Source organism: Populus euphratica, unplaced genomic scaffold, assembly GCF_000495115.2.
Source record: "Populus euphratica unplaced genomic scaffold, PopEup_1.0 scaffold496.1, whole genome shotgun sequence".
NCBI classification, from domain to species: Eukaryota; Viridiplantae; Streptophyta; class Magnoliopsida; order Malpighiales; family Salicaceae; genus Populus; species Populus euphratica.
In genome coordinates, this window is record NW_011500373.1 from 7,016 (window position 1) to 29,139 (window position 22,124).

The 22,124-nt window shown below is 31.0% G+C and overlaps 1 protein-coding gene across 1 annotated transcript; it reads left to right on the plus strand.

Annotated features, from left to right (window-relative positions):
• The first annotated feature begins 6,702 nt into the window (after nt 1-6,702).
• Nucleotides 6,703-15,155, plus strand: ATZW10 (centromere/kinetochore protein, putative (ZW10)). Its single transcript, XM_011010617.1, has 14 exons — nt 6,703-7,426; nt 7,716-7,856; nt 8,411-8,584; nt 8,904-9,062; nt 10,992-11,225; nt 11,304-11,453; nt 11,637-11,729; nt 12,217-12,312; nt 12,586-12,714; nt 12,817-12,894; nt 12,987-13,145; nt 13,226-13,376; nt 13,485-13,567; nt 14,337-15,155. The coding sequence occupies exons 1-14, from the start codon at nt 6,878-6,880 to the stop codon at nt 14,418-14,420; spliced, it is 2,280 nt and encodes a 759-aa protein (XP_011008919.1). The 5' UTR covers nt 6,703-6,877; the 3' UTR covers nt 14,421-15,155.
• Nucleotides 15,156-22,124: the final 6,969 nt, after the last annotated feature.

The window sequence follows — 22,124 nt, forward strand, 5'->3', positions numbered from 1 at the left end:
AATAATAATAATAATAATAATAATAATAATAATAATAAAAGTAGTAGTTGTAGTAATAATAATAATAATAATAAAGAAAAAGAAGAAGAAGAAGATGAGAACTTTGAGATGGAATATTAACGTAAATATTTAACAACAATAACAATAAATGTCAAGGTTAGAGGATCCACTAATGATATGTCAAACAAGTATAGTATAAACTCTTATTAGTCAATTGAAAACCACACACAAAGGAGGTTCCAATCAGATTATAGATTATTAACATGATTACATTAGTCATCTTATTCAATTAATGCTAATACTTGTGAATCTCGCCAAGCATTCATGATTATAACTTATGTTAACAACAAATCAAGTTCCTTTCATAGCTCAGCTGTCGGTTATACCATACAGTATGGGCTATGAAAGTGTCAAGCATTTGTTGTACCAAGTGTTATACAACATAAATCAATATTAGTCATTTAACAAGCAAAGTATTAAAAAGTGAACAAGATAACAAATACAAAACATGTTAGTATCAAACATTAAAGTCCATATTGAGTTTACACTATACTTATTCTTACACCATTAGTGTAACCTTTTCACCTTGACATAATAAACTTAGCTAGACATAATGAAAGAAAGAAAAATAAATAAACAAAATAAGAACATAAATAAGATAAAAGTTAGCTATGTAAATGAAATGAAATGAAAGGCATAAACTTGATATATAGTAGAACATAATGTCTTACCTTTCCATCCATATAAAGTAGACCTAAATCTGAGATCTATAACTCTAGATATGACCCAATTACCGAACAGTGTTCCGGTTTGGATTGCACCGACATCTCTTTTCTAATTTTGGTCATCTCTTTGCCCTTGCAATTTAAGTTCTTAAAGTCATCAATCAATCCTTTCATTTATGTGATAGGCCTTCATTTAAAACGAACATTTACCACAAATTAAAGGTATCTTATAGTATTAGATATATTATTATAAAACATGCTTTAGTTAAGGAATTATTGATACTTCAAGTGCAAAATGATGATATAAAACCATGATAAAAATGCACTTTTAAGTACTAATCACACCCCTCAACCAGTTTATTACTAGTCCCTAGTAATCAAAGCGTTAAAATAAGAAAAACAATTTGCAAATTCTACAAAGCAAGGTATTCATCATTTAACTTCTATTAATCTATCCAGATAAACAAACTCTCATTAAATTTATATATCTGCTCAATACCTCTTAACAAGATATTCATAAACCTTTCTTTTGTGCTCAATGTATCAACACATAATTATGGGGCTTTTCTTGGAAGAAAACAAAATTTGTGTTCTAATGTTTAAGGTTAACTTCCTTGGGTTGGGATTATTATTTTTGTCTTCTTTTTTTTTCTTTTTTTTAAATATATATACATATAATTTAAAAACATCATGCATCTTTAACCCATGTAACAAGCGTTCAGCTAATGACTCCCAGACCAGTTGGTCTTAGGGCATTAGGTGTTAAGACACCCCTACGAGCTTAATAACTCGGGTCGCAGATACTGATATGTAGATAGTGCAATGTTTGATTCCCTTAAGCTTTTCTCCGCAACCCATATAACAAATGTTGGGCCAATAGCTCCCAAGTCAGTTGACTTTAGGGTATTAGATGTTAAAACACCCATTCGGGCTTAATTGCTTAAGTTAGGGAGGCTACGAAACCAAACTTATCTATATTTTTATTATTATTATTATTTTCTTTTTTTTTCTTTTTTATTTTTTCTTTTTTTCTTTTTTATGTTTTTTTCTTTTTTTTTAATTATATACAATCCCTTTCCCTTAGTTGTTACCTTTAACAAAAGAACATAAATAATGTAATAATCCAATATGCAACCCACAATCATATGTTAAAGTGTGTGTGTGTAAATTAAGGTTTAAGAATACATGTTAAATAAGTATATGAGCAGAATTGAGTGATAACAATGCGAGAGTTTGTAAACCTGAATATTTCAAGAAGTATTATAATAGACCTTGTTAAGAATGGTTACTAAGTTGCGTCTCAAGAGTCACTTTAACAAAAGAGCTCCTTTACTCTGCCATCCTAATAACAACAATTATGCACATGCTTTACCACTGTTTTTCAATTCTAGTGCCTCGACTTTTCTAGCTAAAGATGCAAACTTGGCTTGAAGGTCATGATCTTCCCTAAGGTTGTACATATCTCCACTAGATGTATGAGGTTGAGTTTTACTCGGTGCCTCATAAGTACCCGCGGTGTCCCAATTTTGAGCATTTTTAGCTAACAAGTCTAAGTACTCCATTGTTTCATCAGGGTCTTTATCTTCAAAAGTTCCATTGCACATCAATTCAACCATTTGCCTATCTTTAGGTGTTAACCCTTCATAAAAATGTGAAACCAATCTCCATGTTTCAAAACCATGATGAGGGCAAGTACTAAGCAAGTCTCGATACCTATCCCAACATTGGTAAAATGTTTCTCCTGGTTTTTGAGTGAAAGTAGTTATTTGTCTTTTGAAAGAGTTTGTTCTCTGAGATGGAAAAAACTTCTTTAAAAATTGTTGTTGCATTTAAAAACTTCTTCAAAAACTGTTGTTGCATTTCATCCCAAGCACGAATGGATCCTGGTCTTAAATTTTGTAGCCATGTTTTAGCTTTATCTTTTAATGAAAAAGGAAAAAGCTTTAATCTGATGGTGTTCATGCTACAATTTAAATTATTATATGTGTTGTAGACCTCCTCAAATTCCCTTAAATGCAAGTATGGATTTTCCAATTCTAAGTCATGAAAAGAAGGCAAAAGTTGAATAATACCTAGTTTAAAATTAAAATGAGATGCATCAGGAGGAAAAACTATGCATGATGGTGCACTTGTTCTTGTGGGATTCATGTGGTCTCTAAGTGTTCTAGCACGATTATTCTCATTACTCTCATTATGAAGTGATTGATTATCTTCTTCGACCATATTTTCTGAAAATGATGAGGATACCCTACAAAGTCTACCACTTGATGTACGTGACCACACTCTCATGCACGTGTAGGAATAGAATAAAAGAAAGAAGAAAACAAAAAAAGAAGAAACAAGAGAAAAGAAACAAAGTTATATACAAGAAAAGTGAAAAGTGAAAATAAAATAACTACTATAATTTATACAAGAACTTACCTCCCCGGCAACGGCGTCAAAAAGTTGACACGACTAAAAGATTGATGTCTTCTCCCAAGTGCAGGAGTGTCGAAGTAATAAATAACCCGGCAAGACCGGGGTCGAACCACAAGGATGTTAATTGTACAAATTATAAACAACAACAACAACAATAGCAATAACAACAATAACTATAATAATAATAATAATAATAATAATAATGTAATAATAGTAATAATAATAGTAGTAGTAGTAGTACTAATAATAATAATAGTAATAGTAATAATAATAATAAAGAAAAAGGAGAAGAAGAAGATGAGAACTTTGAGATGGAATATTAATGTAACGATTAAACAATGATAATAACAAATGTCAAGGTTAGAGGTTCCACTAATGGTATGTCAAACAAGTATATTATAAACTCTTATTATTCAATTGGAAATCACACATAAAGGAGGTTCCAATCAAATTATAAATTGTTAACATGATTACATTAGTCATCTTATTCGATTAATGTTAATACTTGTAAATCTCGTCAAGCATTCATGATTATAACTTATGTTAACAACAAATCAAGTTCCTTTCATAGCTCAGGTGTCGGTTATACCATACAGTATGAACTATGAAACTACCAAGCATTTGTTGTACCAAGTGTTATATAACATAAATCAAGATTAGTTATTTAATAAGCAAAGTATTAAAGAGTGAACAAGATAACAAATATAAAACATGTTAGTATCAAACATTAAAGTCCATATTAAGTTTACATTATACTTATTCTTACACCATTAGTGTACCCTTTTCACCTTGACATAATAAACTTAGCTAGACATAATGAAAGAAAGAAAAATAAATAAACAAAATAAGAACATAAATAAGATAAAAGTTAACTAAGTAAAGGAAAGGAAATGAAAGGCATAAACTTGATATTAATGAAAGCAAAGCATAAACATTACAAAAAATACAAAGAGAGAAAGCAAGAGTATGATCTTGATCTGAAAACCAAGATGCCTAAATGCATGGCAAATGCCTCCTTTTATAGGCCAAAATTGGGAACTATTGATTTGATGACTAATTGATGAGTGGGTGGCCAACTCTTGACTTGGTGACAATCCTTATCTTCTCTTGTCTGCCCAAAATGTCATTGATAACGTCAAAACGGGAGCCATTTGAAAACATGAAAGTTGTAGACAATTGTCTCAGATTTCTTGTGTAAAAAATTCAGCTCATTTTGAGTTCTAGAACTCTATATATGGACAAAATACTGAACAGTGCTCGGGCTAGAGGACAGATTCGGGCTTTTTTGTTGTTACAACAATTTGGACTTGAAAATGGCCTTTTTAGATCTTGGGCTCCATATGAAAGTTATAGGCCTATGTCTTATCTTTCCATCCATATAAAGTAGACCTAAATCTGAGATCTATAGCTCTAGATATGACCCAATTACCGAACAGTGTTCTGGTTTGGATTGCACCGACATCTCTTTTCGAAGTTTAGCCATCTGTTTGTCCTTTCAATTTAAGTTCTTAAATTCATCAATCAATCCTTTCATTTATGTGATGGGCCTGCATTTAAAATGAATATTTACCATAAATTAAAGGTATCTTATATTATTAGATATATTATTATAAACATGTTTTAGTTAAGGAGTTATTGATACTTCAAGTGCAAAATGATGATATAAAACCGTGATAAAAATGCACTTTTAAGTACTAATCAGTTTTATATCAGCATTTTGCACTTGAATTATCAATAACTTCTTAACTAAAACATGTTTTATAATAACATGTCTGATACTATAAGATACCTTTAATTTATAATAAATGTTCATTTTAAATGCAAGCCTATCACATAAATCAAAGGATTGATTGATGAGTTCAACTACTGAAATTGAGAAGACAAGGAAAGGGTGAAGTTTAAAAAAGTGATGCTGGTTCAATCTAAACTAGAACACTGTTCAGTCATGAAGTCGTATCTGAAGCTGTAGATCTTGGATTTTAATTTGGTTTATATGACTAAAAAGCTAAGACATGGGTCTAAAACATTCATAGGAATGTAAGACTTAATTCTACTATTTGGAAGTCTAAATCTTAGTAACAATGGAGAAATCTGAATTTATTCTGCAGCCTAGACACTGTTTAGTGTTGAACCCATATCTTGAGTTCTAGAAGTTCAAATGAATTTAATTTTTTTTTAAAAAAAATACTGAGACAAATTCCTAGAACTTTCATGATTCAAGTTTATTTGAATTCTGACGTTAGTAATGACATTTTGTTCAAACAAGAAGATAAGGATTATCACCAAGTCAAGAGTTGGCCACCCACTCAACAATTAGTTATCAAATCAATAGTTTCAAATTTTAACATATAAAACAAGGCATTCGTCATGCATTTAGACATCTAGATTTTCAAATCAAGATCATGCTCTTGCTCTTTCTCTTTAGATTTTTGTAATGTTTAATTTTTGCTTTCATTAATCTCTTGTTTATGCTTTTCATTTCATTTCCTTTACCTAGTTAATCTATATCTTATTTATGTTCATATCTTCTTTATTTATGTTTCTCTCTTTCATAATATTTAGTTAAGTTTATAATGTTAAGGTGAAAAGTTTACACTAATAATGTAAGAATAAGTATAGTATAAACTCAACATAGACTTTAATGTTTGAGACTAACATGTTTTATATTTGTTATATTGTTCACTTTTAATACTCTACTTGTTAAATAGTTAATCTAGATTTATGTTGTATAACTCTTGGTACAATATATACTTGACACTTTCATAGCTCAAACGTATAGTATAACCTACACCTATGCTATGAAAGAAACTTGATTTGTTATTAACATAAGTTATAATCATGAATACTTGACAACATTTATAAATATTAGCATTATTCGAATAAGATAATTAATATAATCATGTTAACCATTTATAATCCAATTGGAACCTCCTTTGTGTGTGGTTTCCAATTGAATAATAAGAGTTTATACTATACTTGTTTGACATACCATTATACTTATTTGAAATACTATTAGTTGATTCTCGAACCTTAACATTTGTTTTTATTGTTTAATCTTCACATTAATTTTACATTTCAAAGTCCTTTTTAACTTTTTCTTGTTGTTGTTATTGTTGTTGTTGATAATTTATATAATTAACATCATTATAGTTCGATCCCAGTCTTATTAGATTATTTATTACTTCGACATTCTTATACTGGAAAGAAAATATCAATTTTTTGATTGCATCAGTTAGCATCGTATTATTCGACAATCTAGATAAACTCGAATTAATTATTTTTATCTTTTATTTATTATTTTTTTATGAATTTTTTTATTATTATTATTTTTATTATTATTATTTAAAATGTCATTTTAATCGAACTTAAAGTCTTTGAAGCTTAAGATTTTTTAACTTAAATTCTTTTTACATAAAAAAAAATTGTTGTTCCATTTATTATGAAATGCGGGCAACGTATCTAACATAAAAACTATAATAAATTATCAAATCAATTTAAATTTGTCTATAAATTAAATTAAATGGTTACAAGCAACCTTTTAGTAAATTTCAAACTCTAACGAGGCTGAAACTTCCTTTCTTGCTCACTAATAGAAAATCTCCAATCCCATAGCCGTTCATGTCACGTCGCGACAGCTACCAGACTAGCGCACGTTGTTCCTCTCCTCCGTTCTCCCCCGCCATCAACTTTCCTTTCCTTCAGTCACAAAAACAAAATCCTCTGATCGTTTCAAGATGGACGCTCTCTTCGACGCAATCAACGTTCGAGACCTTCTCTCAACGAGTGATCTCAGGGACCCAACCGCACCCCTCTCCGCACCCGATCTCCGCCTCCTCATAACCCGCCTCGAATCTCACTCTCTCCAAATCAAATCGAAAGTCAAATCCTACATCCTCGCTCACCACAGCGACTTCTCCTCTCTCTTCTCCCTCTGCAACGACGCCGTTTCTCGAACCGACCAGATTAACCAGTGCTTATTAGATCTTCTAGCTCTGGTTTCCGATTCTCCGATTGATGGCGAGATTAGGGAGATTGTTGAGGAGTTGAGTGGGAAGTTGAAGGAGGCGAGGGAAAAGAGGGAAATATTGGAGTTGGTGAGGATAATTGTGGGAATTAGTGAGAGGTTGGGAGGGATAAAAGAGGGAGTGAAGAATGGACGGCTGAGACTTGCGGCTGTTGATATTAGGGATTTGAAGAAGGTATTGAGGATCGGTGATGAGGAGGAGAGAGAGCCTGTTGTGTATGGTTTGTTGAGGAAGGAGTGGCTCGATTGCTTCGAGGAGGTAATGGCTTTCTTTCTTCGATTTATTTATTTATTTTTGGAGAGATAGCTAAGCTCTGTTTGGTTGCTGAGAAAAAAAAAAGAAGGAAAATGACGGAAAGTCTTGCTGGATATATAGAAGCGCAGAATTGTTTTCTTAGGAGTTAACAAATGCTTCATTTGAGTAAGATCGTTGTGTTAGTTTAAGTGAAATGATGATATTTATTTTCTTAGTGGATTGTGATTGATATATTTGTGATTTTTATTGAGTGTATCATTGTTTTTTAGAGGAATTGGATTTGGGTTTGTAGATTCAAGAGATGCTTGTGAAATTCGTGGAAAATGCAGTGCAGTTCGAGCCAGATTCAAGTATTGTTCGAGTCAAGTATCGGTTGAGTGTTGATGGCATTGCTGGGGTTGTAGATCTTCACAGTGTTTTGGACTCAATGGAAGTGAGTGCGCCCATCATCTCTTCATTTTTGTTTGTTTAAATGCGAAAGTAGTTTTCAAACATGATGTGTTTATAATTTAATCACGCCTGAAGTTGAGGTGTTTGTGATAACATCCAATTTCATGAATTCTATGACCCGTTTATTTCAATTTAATATATGGAAAAATTATGTTGTCTAAGCCTCTATTGCACTGCCTGTTTGTAAAGCTTGATTGATATGTATTTATAGTATTTTGGCCTTGGTAAAATATCTCTGTGGCTTTGTGTTGAAGGGGTGCAATTGCATGCCTTAGTTCTGTTAAAGAAACACTACTTTTTCTTAATGTGCATTAAGAACTATTACTTGCTATAGAAAAACTCAAATCACCTTTCACATTAACATTTATTTGACACTCTTCCCTTCACTGGATTTTTACCAGTAGGAGAAAAAAAACCAAAGGGAACCCCTAGTTAATCACCCCTGTTTGTGGATGTGCTTTATGTTGATACAAATGGTTCTCTGTGCAATTTGAAGTTCAATTGTCAAATTCACTTACTTATGATGGATTATTGTAGGTGATTGGTATATTAGACTATGGGTTTGCTAAAGTGGCTGACCAAATGATCAAGCATGTCATCATTCCTGTTGTAAAGAAAGGATCATCCGTTTCATCAATGGAAGATCTGAAAGACGTCTCCAAAGAAATGACTGAGGCAATATTGAAAATACTATCAACAAGCAATCCAATGGTAAATATGGTTTGACAACATTTTCTAAAATTTTCGCTTATATTGCACTGGTTTCTATTATAGTGGGAGGTTAATGGCAATGAATGTTATGCAGATTGCTGAAACCCTACCAATAGTGTTTGCTTTATCATTTTGATAGGGCATTGTTTTGAGAATATGTAACTTCATACTTTCCATCCAAAAACAGCATTAACAGTCTTACAGATGGAGTAAATGTGTCTGTCTATAAATCAATCCAATGAGGTCTCTTCCTTATTTATGTTCTTACTGGGGTGTGCTTATCATTGCTTTGACATTTCCTTTTTCTCCAATATTGAAGGTCGATGTGGATGGTGAGATCATCTATTCAAGGATTATTCAGGTTATAAACTTTGTTTGCCAGTGCATATGTTTTGAGAATCCTTCTTGGATTCGATGCTTTGGAAGGTTGACATGGCCAAGGATATCAGAACTTGTTATTTCTAACTTTCTCTCCAAGGTTTGTTTTTCTGAAATCTTTGTACTTTAGCTACAATGTATTTTCTGTTCTGTATTTTGTTCACTTTTCCTGGTAATTCATTAATGCTGGTATTTATGTTTATTATTTTTCCCATTGAATCTTTAGATAGATATATTGATATTGATCATACTGTTTCCAAATGTTTGAGTTCACATTCATTTATTAATGGACAGCATTTGTACTTTAAACAAGTATTTAGAACCTGTCTTATTTTTGTTTGTAAATTTTATCCAAAATTATGATGCCTGCTTGTGTAGACTATGAATTGTGTAATTATTCTCAACCAGTTTCAAATAAAGTTGCGTCCCATTCAGGGACTACTTTAACACTAGCTGGACAAACCATTGTACCTATGACCGTAATGAATGTGAGATGGGGGACACTTGTAACAATCTTGAATGTACTGACGTATCAAATATTTTTTTTTTAAAAAGACACAAACAAACAGACATTGAGTTGTGCTAAATTTTGGACATGATGGAGGCTTGTGAATCATTGACTTAGTTTTATGAAGTTTGAAATTGGCATATGAATTTAAGTTTTCCATACTATATTGGTAGTGTGGGTTTTAGGATTTACTGGAGACACCCAAACGCTGAGGTGTATGGATGAGAGATGTGCTTTAAGAAAATCGACCTCATATTTGTGGTAGAGATATGGAATGAGACATTATAGGGGATTCATCTGGTGCATGTCTCCTTAAAGTAGATGTTCAATCATGTCCAAAATGATGCTGCCTTTTATTTTCTTTATATGCAAAGAGTTCAGTAAGAGAGGCTAATGAGCTTGAGTTCTATGTACTTTGTCTCTTGTAACATGCAGTCGTCCATTGAAAATATGTCTTATAACCCCTATACTTCAAGTATGTCAATACCATTAGTCAGTCACTTCTCATTTAGACCTTGACTTTGGAATATGCTCTAGATTTCTGAAGAAGTCATGGAAAAAATAACAAATGGGGAAAAATTAAAAACCTAAATAGATAAGAATGAAACATATAATAAAACCAAGATAAAAAAATATGTAAGCTTAGAAAGATAACATATTGACCTCAATCTTTTAATTTTTGTAATATGACTTATCATAATTGGTATATAATTTGTTTCAATTATTGCTTTTATGAAAAATTCTTGAGGTAAACAGGTCTACATGTTCTAAAAATTAAAAATCAGGATCATATATATGATCATTTAATTGACTTGAAATAATATTCAAATTTAAAAGTCTAATGGTAACTGTCAAACAAATGATTATGCATTCGCATACTTCATAATTTTTCTTAACTTACATATTTTGAAAATCATATTTTTAATGTCAATTCACCTGTTTTTGCCATTTTACATTCCACAATTTCATGAACCCGGTACTTGTATTCTATTGATTCATTATCCACTTTTACTTAGAAATATCTACTTAAATCAAGTATCTGTTAAAAGCTTTTATTATCAAGTTTTATCCCCAAACAATTGCAAAATCTTTGCTTTAGATTTTACTATTTTGCAATAAAGTATTTCATTCTTTTCAATTTAATTGAAAACAAAAGGTATTTTGAAGGGTGAAGGGCAGGTTTGATTGATTAGTATAACAAAAAATAAAAATAAAGCTGATTTTAAGTATTTTGGTGGTAGAATTTAATTGGTAACATATAAGACATTAACTTGGTCCTCGATAGCATCATATCAGATGATCAGTCAGATTGTTTATCAACTAGAAAATATATTTTATCACATCTATTCATGAATCCATAGTGATCCACTGAATTCCTAATGATCCACCAAAGTTCATGGTTGATAGCATCGGTGACATACTGAATGGCAATATTTTCTCACAATATATATATTTTATATTTATGCAATTATCTTTGGCAGAAGCCCCATGGATGAAATTGAGTGTGAGTTCATGTTCCAGGCTGTCCCTGAAGATGCTTCTAAACTTGCTGGCTTTCAGAAGATCATCAAAGACACATACGAGTTTGAAACTGCTTTGAAGGAAATGGCATTTATTTCAGCATCTGATAACACAGACCAAAAGTTGAGCAACTTTGCTGAAAATGTCGAGCTTCACTTTGCTTCTAGGAAGAAGATCGAAATCTTGGCTAAGGCTAGAAATTTGCTTCTACAGTGTGACTTCACTATTCCTCAAGTGAGCTTCTAAGATTGAAATGCATGTCTCTAGATACTAAGATATGTTTTAAATCATGAATGATGAATATTTCTGCAGGAATATACAAGAAGAGGTCATCCAATGAAGAATAGTGGGACAGCTGTAAAGTATTATGAACATGTTGTTGACTTGCTTTTTCTATCCGAGAGGTGTTTGGTGTCCAAAGCAGCTACTCAACTGATGGATCTTGTACATCAGACACTTAAGGTAACTGGTCTAAAGATACAAAAACTTAAACTCATATACACATGATAATTTAGATGTCCTGAGTTCTTTCAAGCATGTGCATGTTTTTCTTGTTGGAGTGTTGAAAAGTCTAAGCTGTATGGCTTCTAAATTCACACCTAAAGCGCATTCACTATGCTCATGATTAATAGCCATTTGGTGCAGGACATTTGCTTGTCTTCTCCCAGAGTTGCATTGGAGTTCTATCATGCTGCCAGGGATGCTATACTTCTCTATGAGGCTGTTGTTCCTGTCAAGGTTAGTGCATGGAAGGCAGTCTCTTGTCTCAAAGATTTAATTGCAAAACTTATATATATGTAGCTATTTGTGTATAAAAACCACTGCAACTTACATTTGCTAAAAGCATGGGTTAAAACTTGGTAGGGAATTATTTTTTCTATGCTTTCATTATGTGGAGGTTTTTCTTTCTCCTTGATTTAAGGCTAATTATAATCAGCTACTGTCAACAAAGCTGCTTTGATTTTTTAAATAATAATGTCATTTGAGCTTTGTTTTTACACTCCTTGCAATGGCTTTGTTGTGCTCAATTTCCTAAATTTATTGAGAAGCCTATTTTTGGTTTTTCTTTTGAGATGGATTATTCCTGTAGCATGTTTCATTTCTACCAGAGCTTGCTGTTTCTTTATTCTGCAATCGTTATGATTGCTAAAAACAAAAAATATGGGTGTTTCATGGCCTGTCCATGTCACGATTATGTTAGTAACTTTCAATTTAACTTATGAAGCTAGAAAGGCAGCTTGATGGAGTCAACCAGGTTGCTGTTCTCATGCACAATGACTGTTTCTATCTATCTCAAGAGATACTTGGACTGGCATTTGAGGTATCGATGTATTATAATTCGGCTAATCTGTTTGTATTAATGCTAGTTTTTCTTTCTTCTTCTCTCTTTCTCATGTGTAATGCTGTAATCTAGAAATTAGGAATCCATAATTCTGCAGCAGTCTGCTTTTCATTTTCTTCTCCTGGACTCTTTATATGACATCCACCTCTATTGTTTCAGTAAGGAGATTTATTAATAACGAATTTTGTGTAAACTTGATTTTTAAGTGGAATAGAAAAATAACTGTTTGCATGTGTTCAAATGATGTTTCAGTATCGGTCAGACTTTCCAATTTCCATCAAGGAACATGCTGTTTTTGTTGATTTGGCTCCTCGATTTCAAGTAATGGCAGAGGAGATACTGCAGAGACAAATTCAGCTTGTTATTTCTAATTTGAAAGAGGTTTAGTGACTGAAACATTACTCTGACAATGCCAGAATTTTTTTCACCTTGACATTTTGAACTATCTGTTCTCTCAACTCATGAAAAATACTGTTTTATTAGGCCATAGATGGTGCTGATGGTTTTCAGAACACTCATCAGGTTCAGCAATTTGAATCAGCAAAATTTAGCATAGATCAGGTTCATATATTTTATTACTGCACTTTTTTTCTTTTCTTTTGTTATTGTCTTTCTTTTAACTGTATGACTAGAGCTAAATGTTTCATGATCAGGTTGTTTTTATTCTTGAAAAAGTACATATTATCTGGGAGCCACTCTTGCTGCCATCTACTTACAAGAAAAGCTTGTGTATGGTTCTGGAGTCAGTTTTTTCTAGAATCACGAAAGACATACTCCTCCTAGATGATATGGCAGCTGAGGAAACATTACAGGTACGTTCATTTACTATGAATTTTCATTTTGTGTCTACTTATTTGTTTACTAGACATCTAATCTGTTCATATGTTCCCAGCTTCAAAGACTGATCCATTTGATGCTGGAAAGCATATCATCTTTAATGGAATCTCTGAGTACTGTCATTCAAAAGGAGAGGCCAGAAGAGTATCATACAAGTCTTGTAGATGATCTAATACCATCATTACGTAAAATCCGTAAAGTTGCAGGCAAGTTTCAGTCTGTCAATCAAGTTATCTCTTGAAACTGGTGGATGGCAAATGGCTGTCTTGCAACCAATGTTTGTTCTTATCTGTAGTTTTTTTTGTAATTTTCAGAACTTCTGGACATGCCTTTAAAATCCATTACAACAGCATGGGAAAGTGGGGAACTCATCAGCATTGGGTTTACGATGCTAGAGGTATATATGCATATCTGAGAAAAAGCAATTACTATTTTTTTTGCCTTCTCTTCTCTTGGTATGTCTTTGTGGCAAACTCTCTATCTCTTGCATTAAATAGCTGGGTTGCACATTCAGCAATGACCCTACTTTTTTCATGTTTCCATCTATAAGAGTTGGAATTATTTTTATGAGTCTTGAATTCTATACTTTGTTGTTTCCAATTTGATTTGAATGGATTCCATTTAGGCATACTTCTCATCTATAGGTTTTGCTATAATTTGATGGAAAAGGAAGGTAGTTACATTTTAGTTTTACCAGATGCTCTTGCCATGGTGAATTTTTCTTGTAATACCAAAAGTTGTATCTAGTGGTTCCTCCTACTTTCATTAGCGTCCCCCGTTTGAGTTTGACTCTGCTCACTAGCAAGAAGCCAATATGTCAGATACCTTATCTGTAACCCCCAGCCATTGATCTTGTCCTGCTAACTTGCGCAGTGCTAGTGAGGCGAGGGGAATTTATGTCTTCGGTATGGATGTACGGTGAAAGGACTCTAGACACATCATTAGCGCCCCCACCACCACCCCTAAAAAAAATAAAAATAAAAGTTCTTTGTTATCTAAGAACTCAATTATACAACCAGAGTTCTGATTTTCTTCTTATTCTGCTTCCAGCTTCATTCCTAGTAGAGCAAGGAAAAAGTGTTCCACTAGTTGTACTTCCTAACTGTATTTTACTGGTGGTATGTGTTATATGTTCATCAGTGCTTAGAAGTCCTTTACTTTTGCAGGTAAAAGATTTCATCAAAGCAATATTTACAGACTCCCCTCTGCGAAAAGAATGCCTATGGAGGATAGAAAACGTTGGCCTGTAAGCAACTGATTTAAACTCAATTACCATCTCACTCACTAGTTAAAGAGGGGAAGGGGAGAAAGAAAACGTTTCCAATAGTTACGTTTTTTTGTGGCTGGGCTGTTGGAGTAAATCATGCGAACATTCATGGCTTCCCCCGTCCAATCAAAAGAGGTAGATTTACAGTTGTCACAGATTTAGTGAAGTTAAATCAATGGAGGACACGGCAGAATTTAGATTGAAGGTGTTTTCTGTAGAAATTAGAATACCTGCCTGTACATTTACCAATTATCTATCCTAGGAAGAGTGAGGGCAAAGTCGGATCATTTTTGTCAAAGGAATTTTATAAACCGTATCATTTTACAAGTTCTTGACAGCTAATTGCGGTAGATATTTCAGCAAACTGTGCAAATGCTATAAACTAGTGGCCTTCTAAAGAACGTCTTTGGTTAAAAATCAATAGGTGAAATCCTTATCTGCAGCCAAGTTTTGATGTTTCGAGGTTGAGGGATGGTGGTGAATGCTTTGTTGTAGCTCAGCGAGTATTTTGGCAGATTCCAGGAAATTTTTGGGTGGTGCTCTGCTGTTACGACTGAAGATGCTAGAGCTAAAGTGGTGTTGGTTTTACTTGGTGTAAAATAATAATTTAGTCCTGTTTTTTTAGCGATATAATAACAATTTAGTCTCTATGACCTTAAATTATAAATTAATTTACTGTTTATGAAGGTTAATTCATGGAAAGCACAGCTAGGTTTTTTAGAATGAAACTGCCTTCTTTTGATTAATTAACAAAATACTAAAAGAGAAATGGATTTTATTATATTTGGAATAATATTTTTATTTTTTTATTTTTATTTTTATTTTATTAATAATTGAACTTTTTTTTATAAGGTTATTTTAGTTTTATGAAGGTTTTACGGGTTAATTTAATTTTAATTTTTTTAATTAATTTTTTTATTTTATCTTTTAATAAGTAATTTTTTATTTTATCTTTTAATATTGGATTGATTTGTAATCATGATTTGTGATTTGTTTTAATTTGATTTTGATAAAATTGTTCTCATCTCATGATTCTTGTAATGGTTTTGATGAGTTGATTAAAGTTGGTTTGTTTTTTTCAATTGATTTTTTAATTTTTATTTTATTTTTATTTTCTAACATTAGTGTTGTTATCTATTTTGGAGTCTCATATAAAAAATTAAAAAAAAAAGTACAAAAAAATTAAAAAAGAAATTGTTAGAAAAAATCACAAAAATATACAAGTAAGAAGAATATATAAAAATGCTTGGGAAATTGTTGAAGGCTGGTTGAGCAATATTAAAATATATAAGATTAGAAAATTTAATAGTATATTTTTTTTTTAATAATGAAGGAATTATTGGTAAAGAAAAATTTATTTTGTGAAAGAAAATTTAAAATTGGATGTTCAATGATTCAATTGGAATTTATTAAGGTTTAATTGAATTTATTAAGGGTTTAATTGCAAGAAAAATTAATTTTTAAAGTTAATTTAGACTTTAATTGAAAAAATAAAGTTTTGGGTGTTGAATTGTAATTTTTAAGAGTTAATTTGATCAAATCATGCATTTAATTACATAAATATTAAAATTTGATGGACAATTAAAAACTTAATTAAAAAAATTCCAAACAAATACCAAAATATTATAACTTAATTTATTGTTTATGAATGTTAATTCATAAAATGAAATTGCCTTCTTTTGATTCAATAACAAAATACTAAATAAGAAATGGATTTTACTATATCTTTCAATTGAATAATATTTTTATTTTTTTATATTTAAGGTTTTACATGATAACTTAGTTGGTTTTAATTTTTTTTTAATATTGGATTGATTAGTAATTATATTTTGTCATTTGAATTTATTTATTTGATTTTTTTTAATTTTTTTTAATATTGAATTGATTAGTAATTATATTTTGTCATTTGATTTTAATAAGATTGTTCTTATCTCATGATTCTTGTAATGGGTTTGGCGAGTTAATTCGAGAAGATTAAAGTTAGTTTTTTGTCTTTTTTTCAATTAATTTTTCAATTTTAATTTTATCTTTAACATTAGTATTATTCATTTTGGAGCCTCATATAAAAATTACAAGAGAAAAATAAGAGAAAATTAAAAAAAATTGCTAGAAGAAAATTGCAAAAATATATTAGTAAGGAGAATATACCAAAATATCTAGAAAATTGTCAAAGGCTGGTTGAGGAATATTAAAATCTATAAGATTATAAAATTTGACAATATATTTTTTTATTGATGAAGGCATTATCGGTAAAGAAAATTTAATTTGAGAAAGAAAATTTAAAATTGGATGTTAAATGACTGAATTGAAATTTTTCAAGGCTTAATTGAACTTATTAATGGTTTAATTGTAAGAAAAAATAATTTTTAAAGTAAATTTAGGCTTTAATTGGAAGAAAATAAAGTCTAAGTGTCGAATTGTAATTTTTGAGTTAATTTTATCAAATCATGGGCTTGATTGTATAAATATTGAAGTTTGATAGGCAATTAGAGATTTGATTGAAGAAATCCAAAATGAAGGACCAAACTGAAAAAAAAAACACATGATTTTAGGGGCTAAAATTAACCAAATCAAGCATTAAATTAAAAAAATTACAAGTTTATTAGTCAATTGAGGGTTGAAAATCACAAATTCAAAACCAAAGATTAAAATTAAAATAGCGGTTAACTTTGGAGTTGGTAATTGGGTTTGATAATAGTGAAATTACATGAAAATAAAAGTTTAGAGAAAGTTATAGGTATAATTAAAAGCAATTGGAAGAATATGAACTCAATTAAAATTTGTCGATCCTAAATTAAAAACTCTAAATGACGTGTCATTTAGATTTAATAAAGAGAATGTGAGACACGTCGTTTGGTTGACTGAGCTGTGTTTTAAAAATTAAGGAATGAATATAGAGTTACAAACCTCTAAATAGAGCAAGTTTAAATCCAAATGAAATATGCGTATTCCCTCTACCAATTTCAGGTGTCTCGACAATGCAATTACCATGCAAAAATTGATTTGTTTTTTGTGTGTTCACACATAAAGGCTCTTTAATTCATTCTTATTAAGGGTTTACAACACTTTTCTCATGATCAAAAAGTCAAAACTAGATTTAAAACCTCCTGAAATCCTAGCAAAACCCTATAAATACTCCCTTTAAAATCAAGAAGAGAGCGAAAAGAGAGGAAAATGGGGGAAATATTGACAAGGAAACTAAGTGTGAAAGTTTAGGAGGCTAGTACAAAGTTTTCTCAAGTTTCTTAAACGTTATAAGTTTGTGAGAGATAACTTTTCAAATAAAAGAAAAGAGAGAGAGTAATTATTTTAGGTATACCATCTAATCCAAAAGAGGCCCTTGTGACCTGCTTAAGGTGTTTTTTTATTTGTTTTTACTTTATATTAATATTTACAAGCATAGAATTGAGGTTTGGAATGTTTAACAATGCATAGAGTTGATGTGATTTTTATTTAATAAAGTTATTTTGATGTTTTTTTATATGTTCTTTATACATTAAAGTTGTTGTTTAAGTTTGTTTTTAATATACCATGTTGTTTTTTTGTTTTTGTTTAACTTAAGTCATATATGATAAAGAAAGGGTATTTACCCTGAGTTTGTTAATCTGTTCATGCACAAAATTAGTTTAAAAAACAAATTTTAAATCTATATTACATGAACATATAGGTTGTTTTAAGTTGATAGTTTTTTGTTTTTAATATGGTACCTCATGCTTGATTTTAATGCTTTGATGTTTTTTTTTGTTAGTTTTTTGTTCAAACATATTTATGTATGATATTATAACTTGTTGGGATAAAAAGAGCATGTTTTAAAAGCCAAAAATATCCATTTATGGGTTCGGTAGTGACTACCTTGGCTGAGAATCTTTTTTGGTTTTTTAGGCAACGTTCTTTATATTCTTAGAAAGAACATGTCTTAACCACTAGGTTTGGACCACCTTTGATCAGTTTCTTTGCATATAACCTCTCCTTATACATGATTAATCAATAATCTAGTATTTATTTGTATTAATAACATGATTTTAATGGTTTTTAATCCTAGGGTTTCGGTTTATAACCTTTTCTAACAAAATCATAATGTTTAAGAAATAATCAAAGTGAATGGATGCTAGATTATTGATCCTTGCATGATTTTTAACATGTATATGCCTTCATTTTGACCAAATTTGGTTTGTTTTGGGTTCCACGTTGCTGGGTTCGTTTCGGTGTTCTTCGTGTTCTTCATCTTTTTTTAGTGTTTAATCCGTTTTGTTCAAGTTTTTTTTAGTTTGTGTTCTTCATCTTTTTTAGGTGTTTTCCTGGTTTGGGTTTTGTTTTTAGGTTGTTTTCGAGTCCATCCAAGATTTTTATTTTGGTTTATGGTCAAACCAAAATTTTGGCTCAACCTAGTCAGGACAAGTAAAAAAAAAAAACTAGGTCAAAGGGTTCAACACCATGTTTGGTTTGCCATGATTTTTGTAAAGGTTTTTTTTTTTAATGGTGTGTTTGGAAAAAAGAAAAAAACCCTTTAAGCCTTTTTTGGTAGTTTTATTTCAAAGAAAAATGGATTTTTACCAAGCAAAACCAAAAAAAAATAATTGATTTTAATAGGGCTCAAAATCCTATATTTATTTAATCATTTAAAAAAAAACCTAAAATGCTTTGACATGTATTGAAAAAAATATATTGCATGGATTTTACAACAAGTTTGTAAAATTTCAAAGGATTTTGACCTACATTTCAAAATTATCAAAAAACATTTGTTTTGTTTTTTAAATATATGAAATTATGAACTTATACGTAAAAAATATTTTTGATATTAAATAAAAAGATAGTTTATTTTATTTTTTATATTAGCATTAGAATGGTTAGATTTTTAACCTGGTAAAATAAAGATCTCCTTACTGAGAAAGACTTTTCTTAAACTCTAGATAGACCAAAAAAACATAACATTATATTAGTTTATATTAGATAAATAAATAATATAGCTTACCTTAGATAAGACATATTAGGCTTCTAATACCTTCCATTTGCGCAATCAGTCTCTTTACCGAAACTATGAGACCAATTAGGTTTCTAATTATCAAAATATTAGGTAGCAACCCTCATTATTTTTTTTTTGCTAATGAAGAACAAGATTTCCTTGTCTTTTCCAACCATATTATTCCTGACAATCCTAATCCAGGTAGATTATCATCACAACGTCATACACATGCGACAGAATGACGACTCCACTTGGAACCCGTGGATTACATTTTGTTTGTTTGTCTAATTATTGTGGTTTTTTTTGTTAATATGTACCTTTTTTCTTTTTTTATGATTTAAATTTTACTTTTTTCCATCATTTTTATTATTATTATCAACATGCATTATTTTGTAAATATGGCATATGCTTTTGTATATTAAATATGGACTAATGCCTCATACATTACTTGATTTAATTTTTGAAAAGCATACATAAACTTCTAGGTTAGGTAGGGGATTATTGATCTAATCTATGACTATTGGTCAAGGTTCAGATGCGTGAAATACTTAACTCATATCTGAATGCCTACTCGGTAATAGTGGGTATACATGTCTTAACCATTCCTCACAATGTCCCTATACTATCTTTATAAAAACCATCACTGTGGAGATATGAGACCTTTTCAGAGACCAAATAATGTAAACTTATCCTTTGTCTCACATAAAAAAATCAGAACATAACCTTATGGTGTATGCTCCACCTTACACATGTTTTGCATCAAGGTAAGTCATTCATGAAGCATCTAAAATTCAAAACTTATGGATGACACAATGGTCATCATTCAGGAAATTTTTGTTGTAGAGTTTAGGCAATATTCAAATTTTTTGTTCATCATGCAAGAGTTGTGATTATGTTATCCCTTGAAGGGCAAGCTCATCATATTGAATGCATGATCATATGTTTAGAATGCATGTTCATAGGTTGAAATGCAAGTCTCCTACTAAAGGTCTACTATATCTAACTGAGAGAAAGGATGGAAAACAAAGAAAAGACTCAAATAGAGGCTCGTTATCAAAAGGAAATTAAGAGCATCAAAGGTTAAGTGGGAAAATAAAAGCATTAAAAGTTAAGTAGTTAGACTCATAAATTTGATTGAACAAGCATTGAGTTTTAAGAGTAGAAAATGAAGATTTGCACAGCCTTTCATGAAGGCACCAATAACTCATGTCCCTCATGCACCTTAAAAGTTAAGGGTAGAATGAGCAACCAGGTAACATTTTATCCATGTTGACCCTGTCCAACCAGCTCAAACTATGGTTACTGTGGATTTGACAACTGAAGGACCCTCTAATAAAAGATCTACTTGTCTCATTGACCATGATAAATGGATTGTTCTTTAAGAGAGATTGAGAACAATTGAAGGAAATGATCTGACTGACCTATATTAGTAGTTGAAGGTTGTTTGGTTCCAAATACTATGGTGTCAAAGGAGTTTAGAGTGTTGGACTTTGTCAAGCATACCAAACAAGAATGCCTAAACATTTATCTATGATCATATTGCAACAAGATGGATGAAGTTATCCATGATGAAAAAATGCTAATCTATTTATTTCAAGCTCATAATCTGCATTAAGTTGTATATGAGACTAGATAGTACCAAGATTAATAAATATAAGGATATGGCAGACGTCTTCTTAAAGTAGTATAAATTCAATTTGGCAACTATTGCTAACATGACCAATCTGATAGCCATGAAGAAAGGAAACCAAGAATCCATGAGAGCATATATGCAAAGATGACAAAATAAAGCAATACATGTCCAACCTCTACTAATAAAAATAGAAATGGTGATGTTGTTCGCCAACACTTTTAAGTCCCCCATACTATGAGCATCTAATGAGAAGCTTGGCTTAATAGTTCTATGATACTATAAGGATCACTGAAATAGTGGCATACAGGATTTATTTGATGGAAAGAAGTAAGCCAGCTAAACAATAGACTATATGAATACGCTTAGATATACTACTTAAAGTGAAGGCAAAAATATAGAAACAATTGGATGCATGATTCCTAAATGTGGTCCATTATCCTTAATGGGTGGCTAATGTAGTTGTAATTTCTAAGAAATATTGCAGGATCAGTGTATGTGTGAATTACAGAGACTTGAACAAGACAAGCTTAAAGGTTGACTTTCCTTTACCCCACATAAATGTCTAAGTTGATAATGTTGCGAAGAGTGTCACATACTTATTCATGGATGGCTTCTCAGGATTTAATAAGATTAGAATAGCATAGGAAGATAAAGAGAAAACTACATTTTTCACGTCTAGGGAAACCTTTTACTTATAAAGTGATTTCATTCGAATTGAGGAATGTCATTGCCACGTATCAAAGAGCAATGGTCACTTTGTTCCATGACATGATGTACCAAGAAATGGAAGTCTATATAGATGATATACTTGTCAAATCAAAGAAAAAGGAAGATCATGAGCAAGTACTGAGAAAATTATTTGAAAGGTTACAAAAATTTTGATTAAGACTAAATCCCTCAAAATGCTCATTCAGGGTAAGGATCGAAAAAATTTTAGGTTTTGTAGTAAGCAGTTGAAGAATAGAAGTTAATCTAAAGAAAGTAAAGAAAATCCAGGATATGCCGATGCCAAATCTAGAGGAAGAAATAAGAAGTTTTCTTAGGTGTTTCAACTACATAGCCCAGTTCATATATTAGGCTCACAATAACGT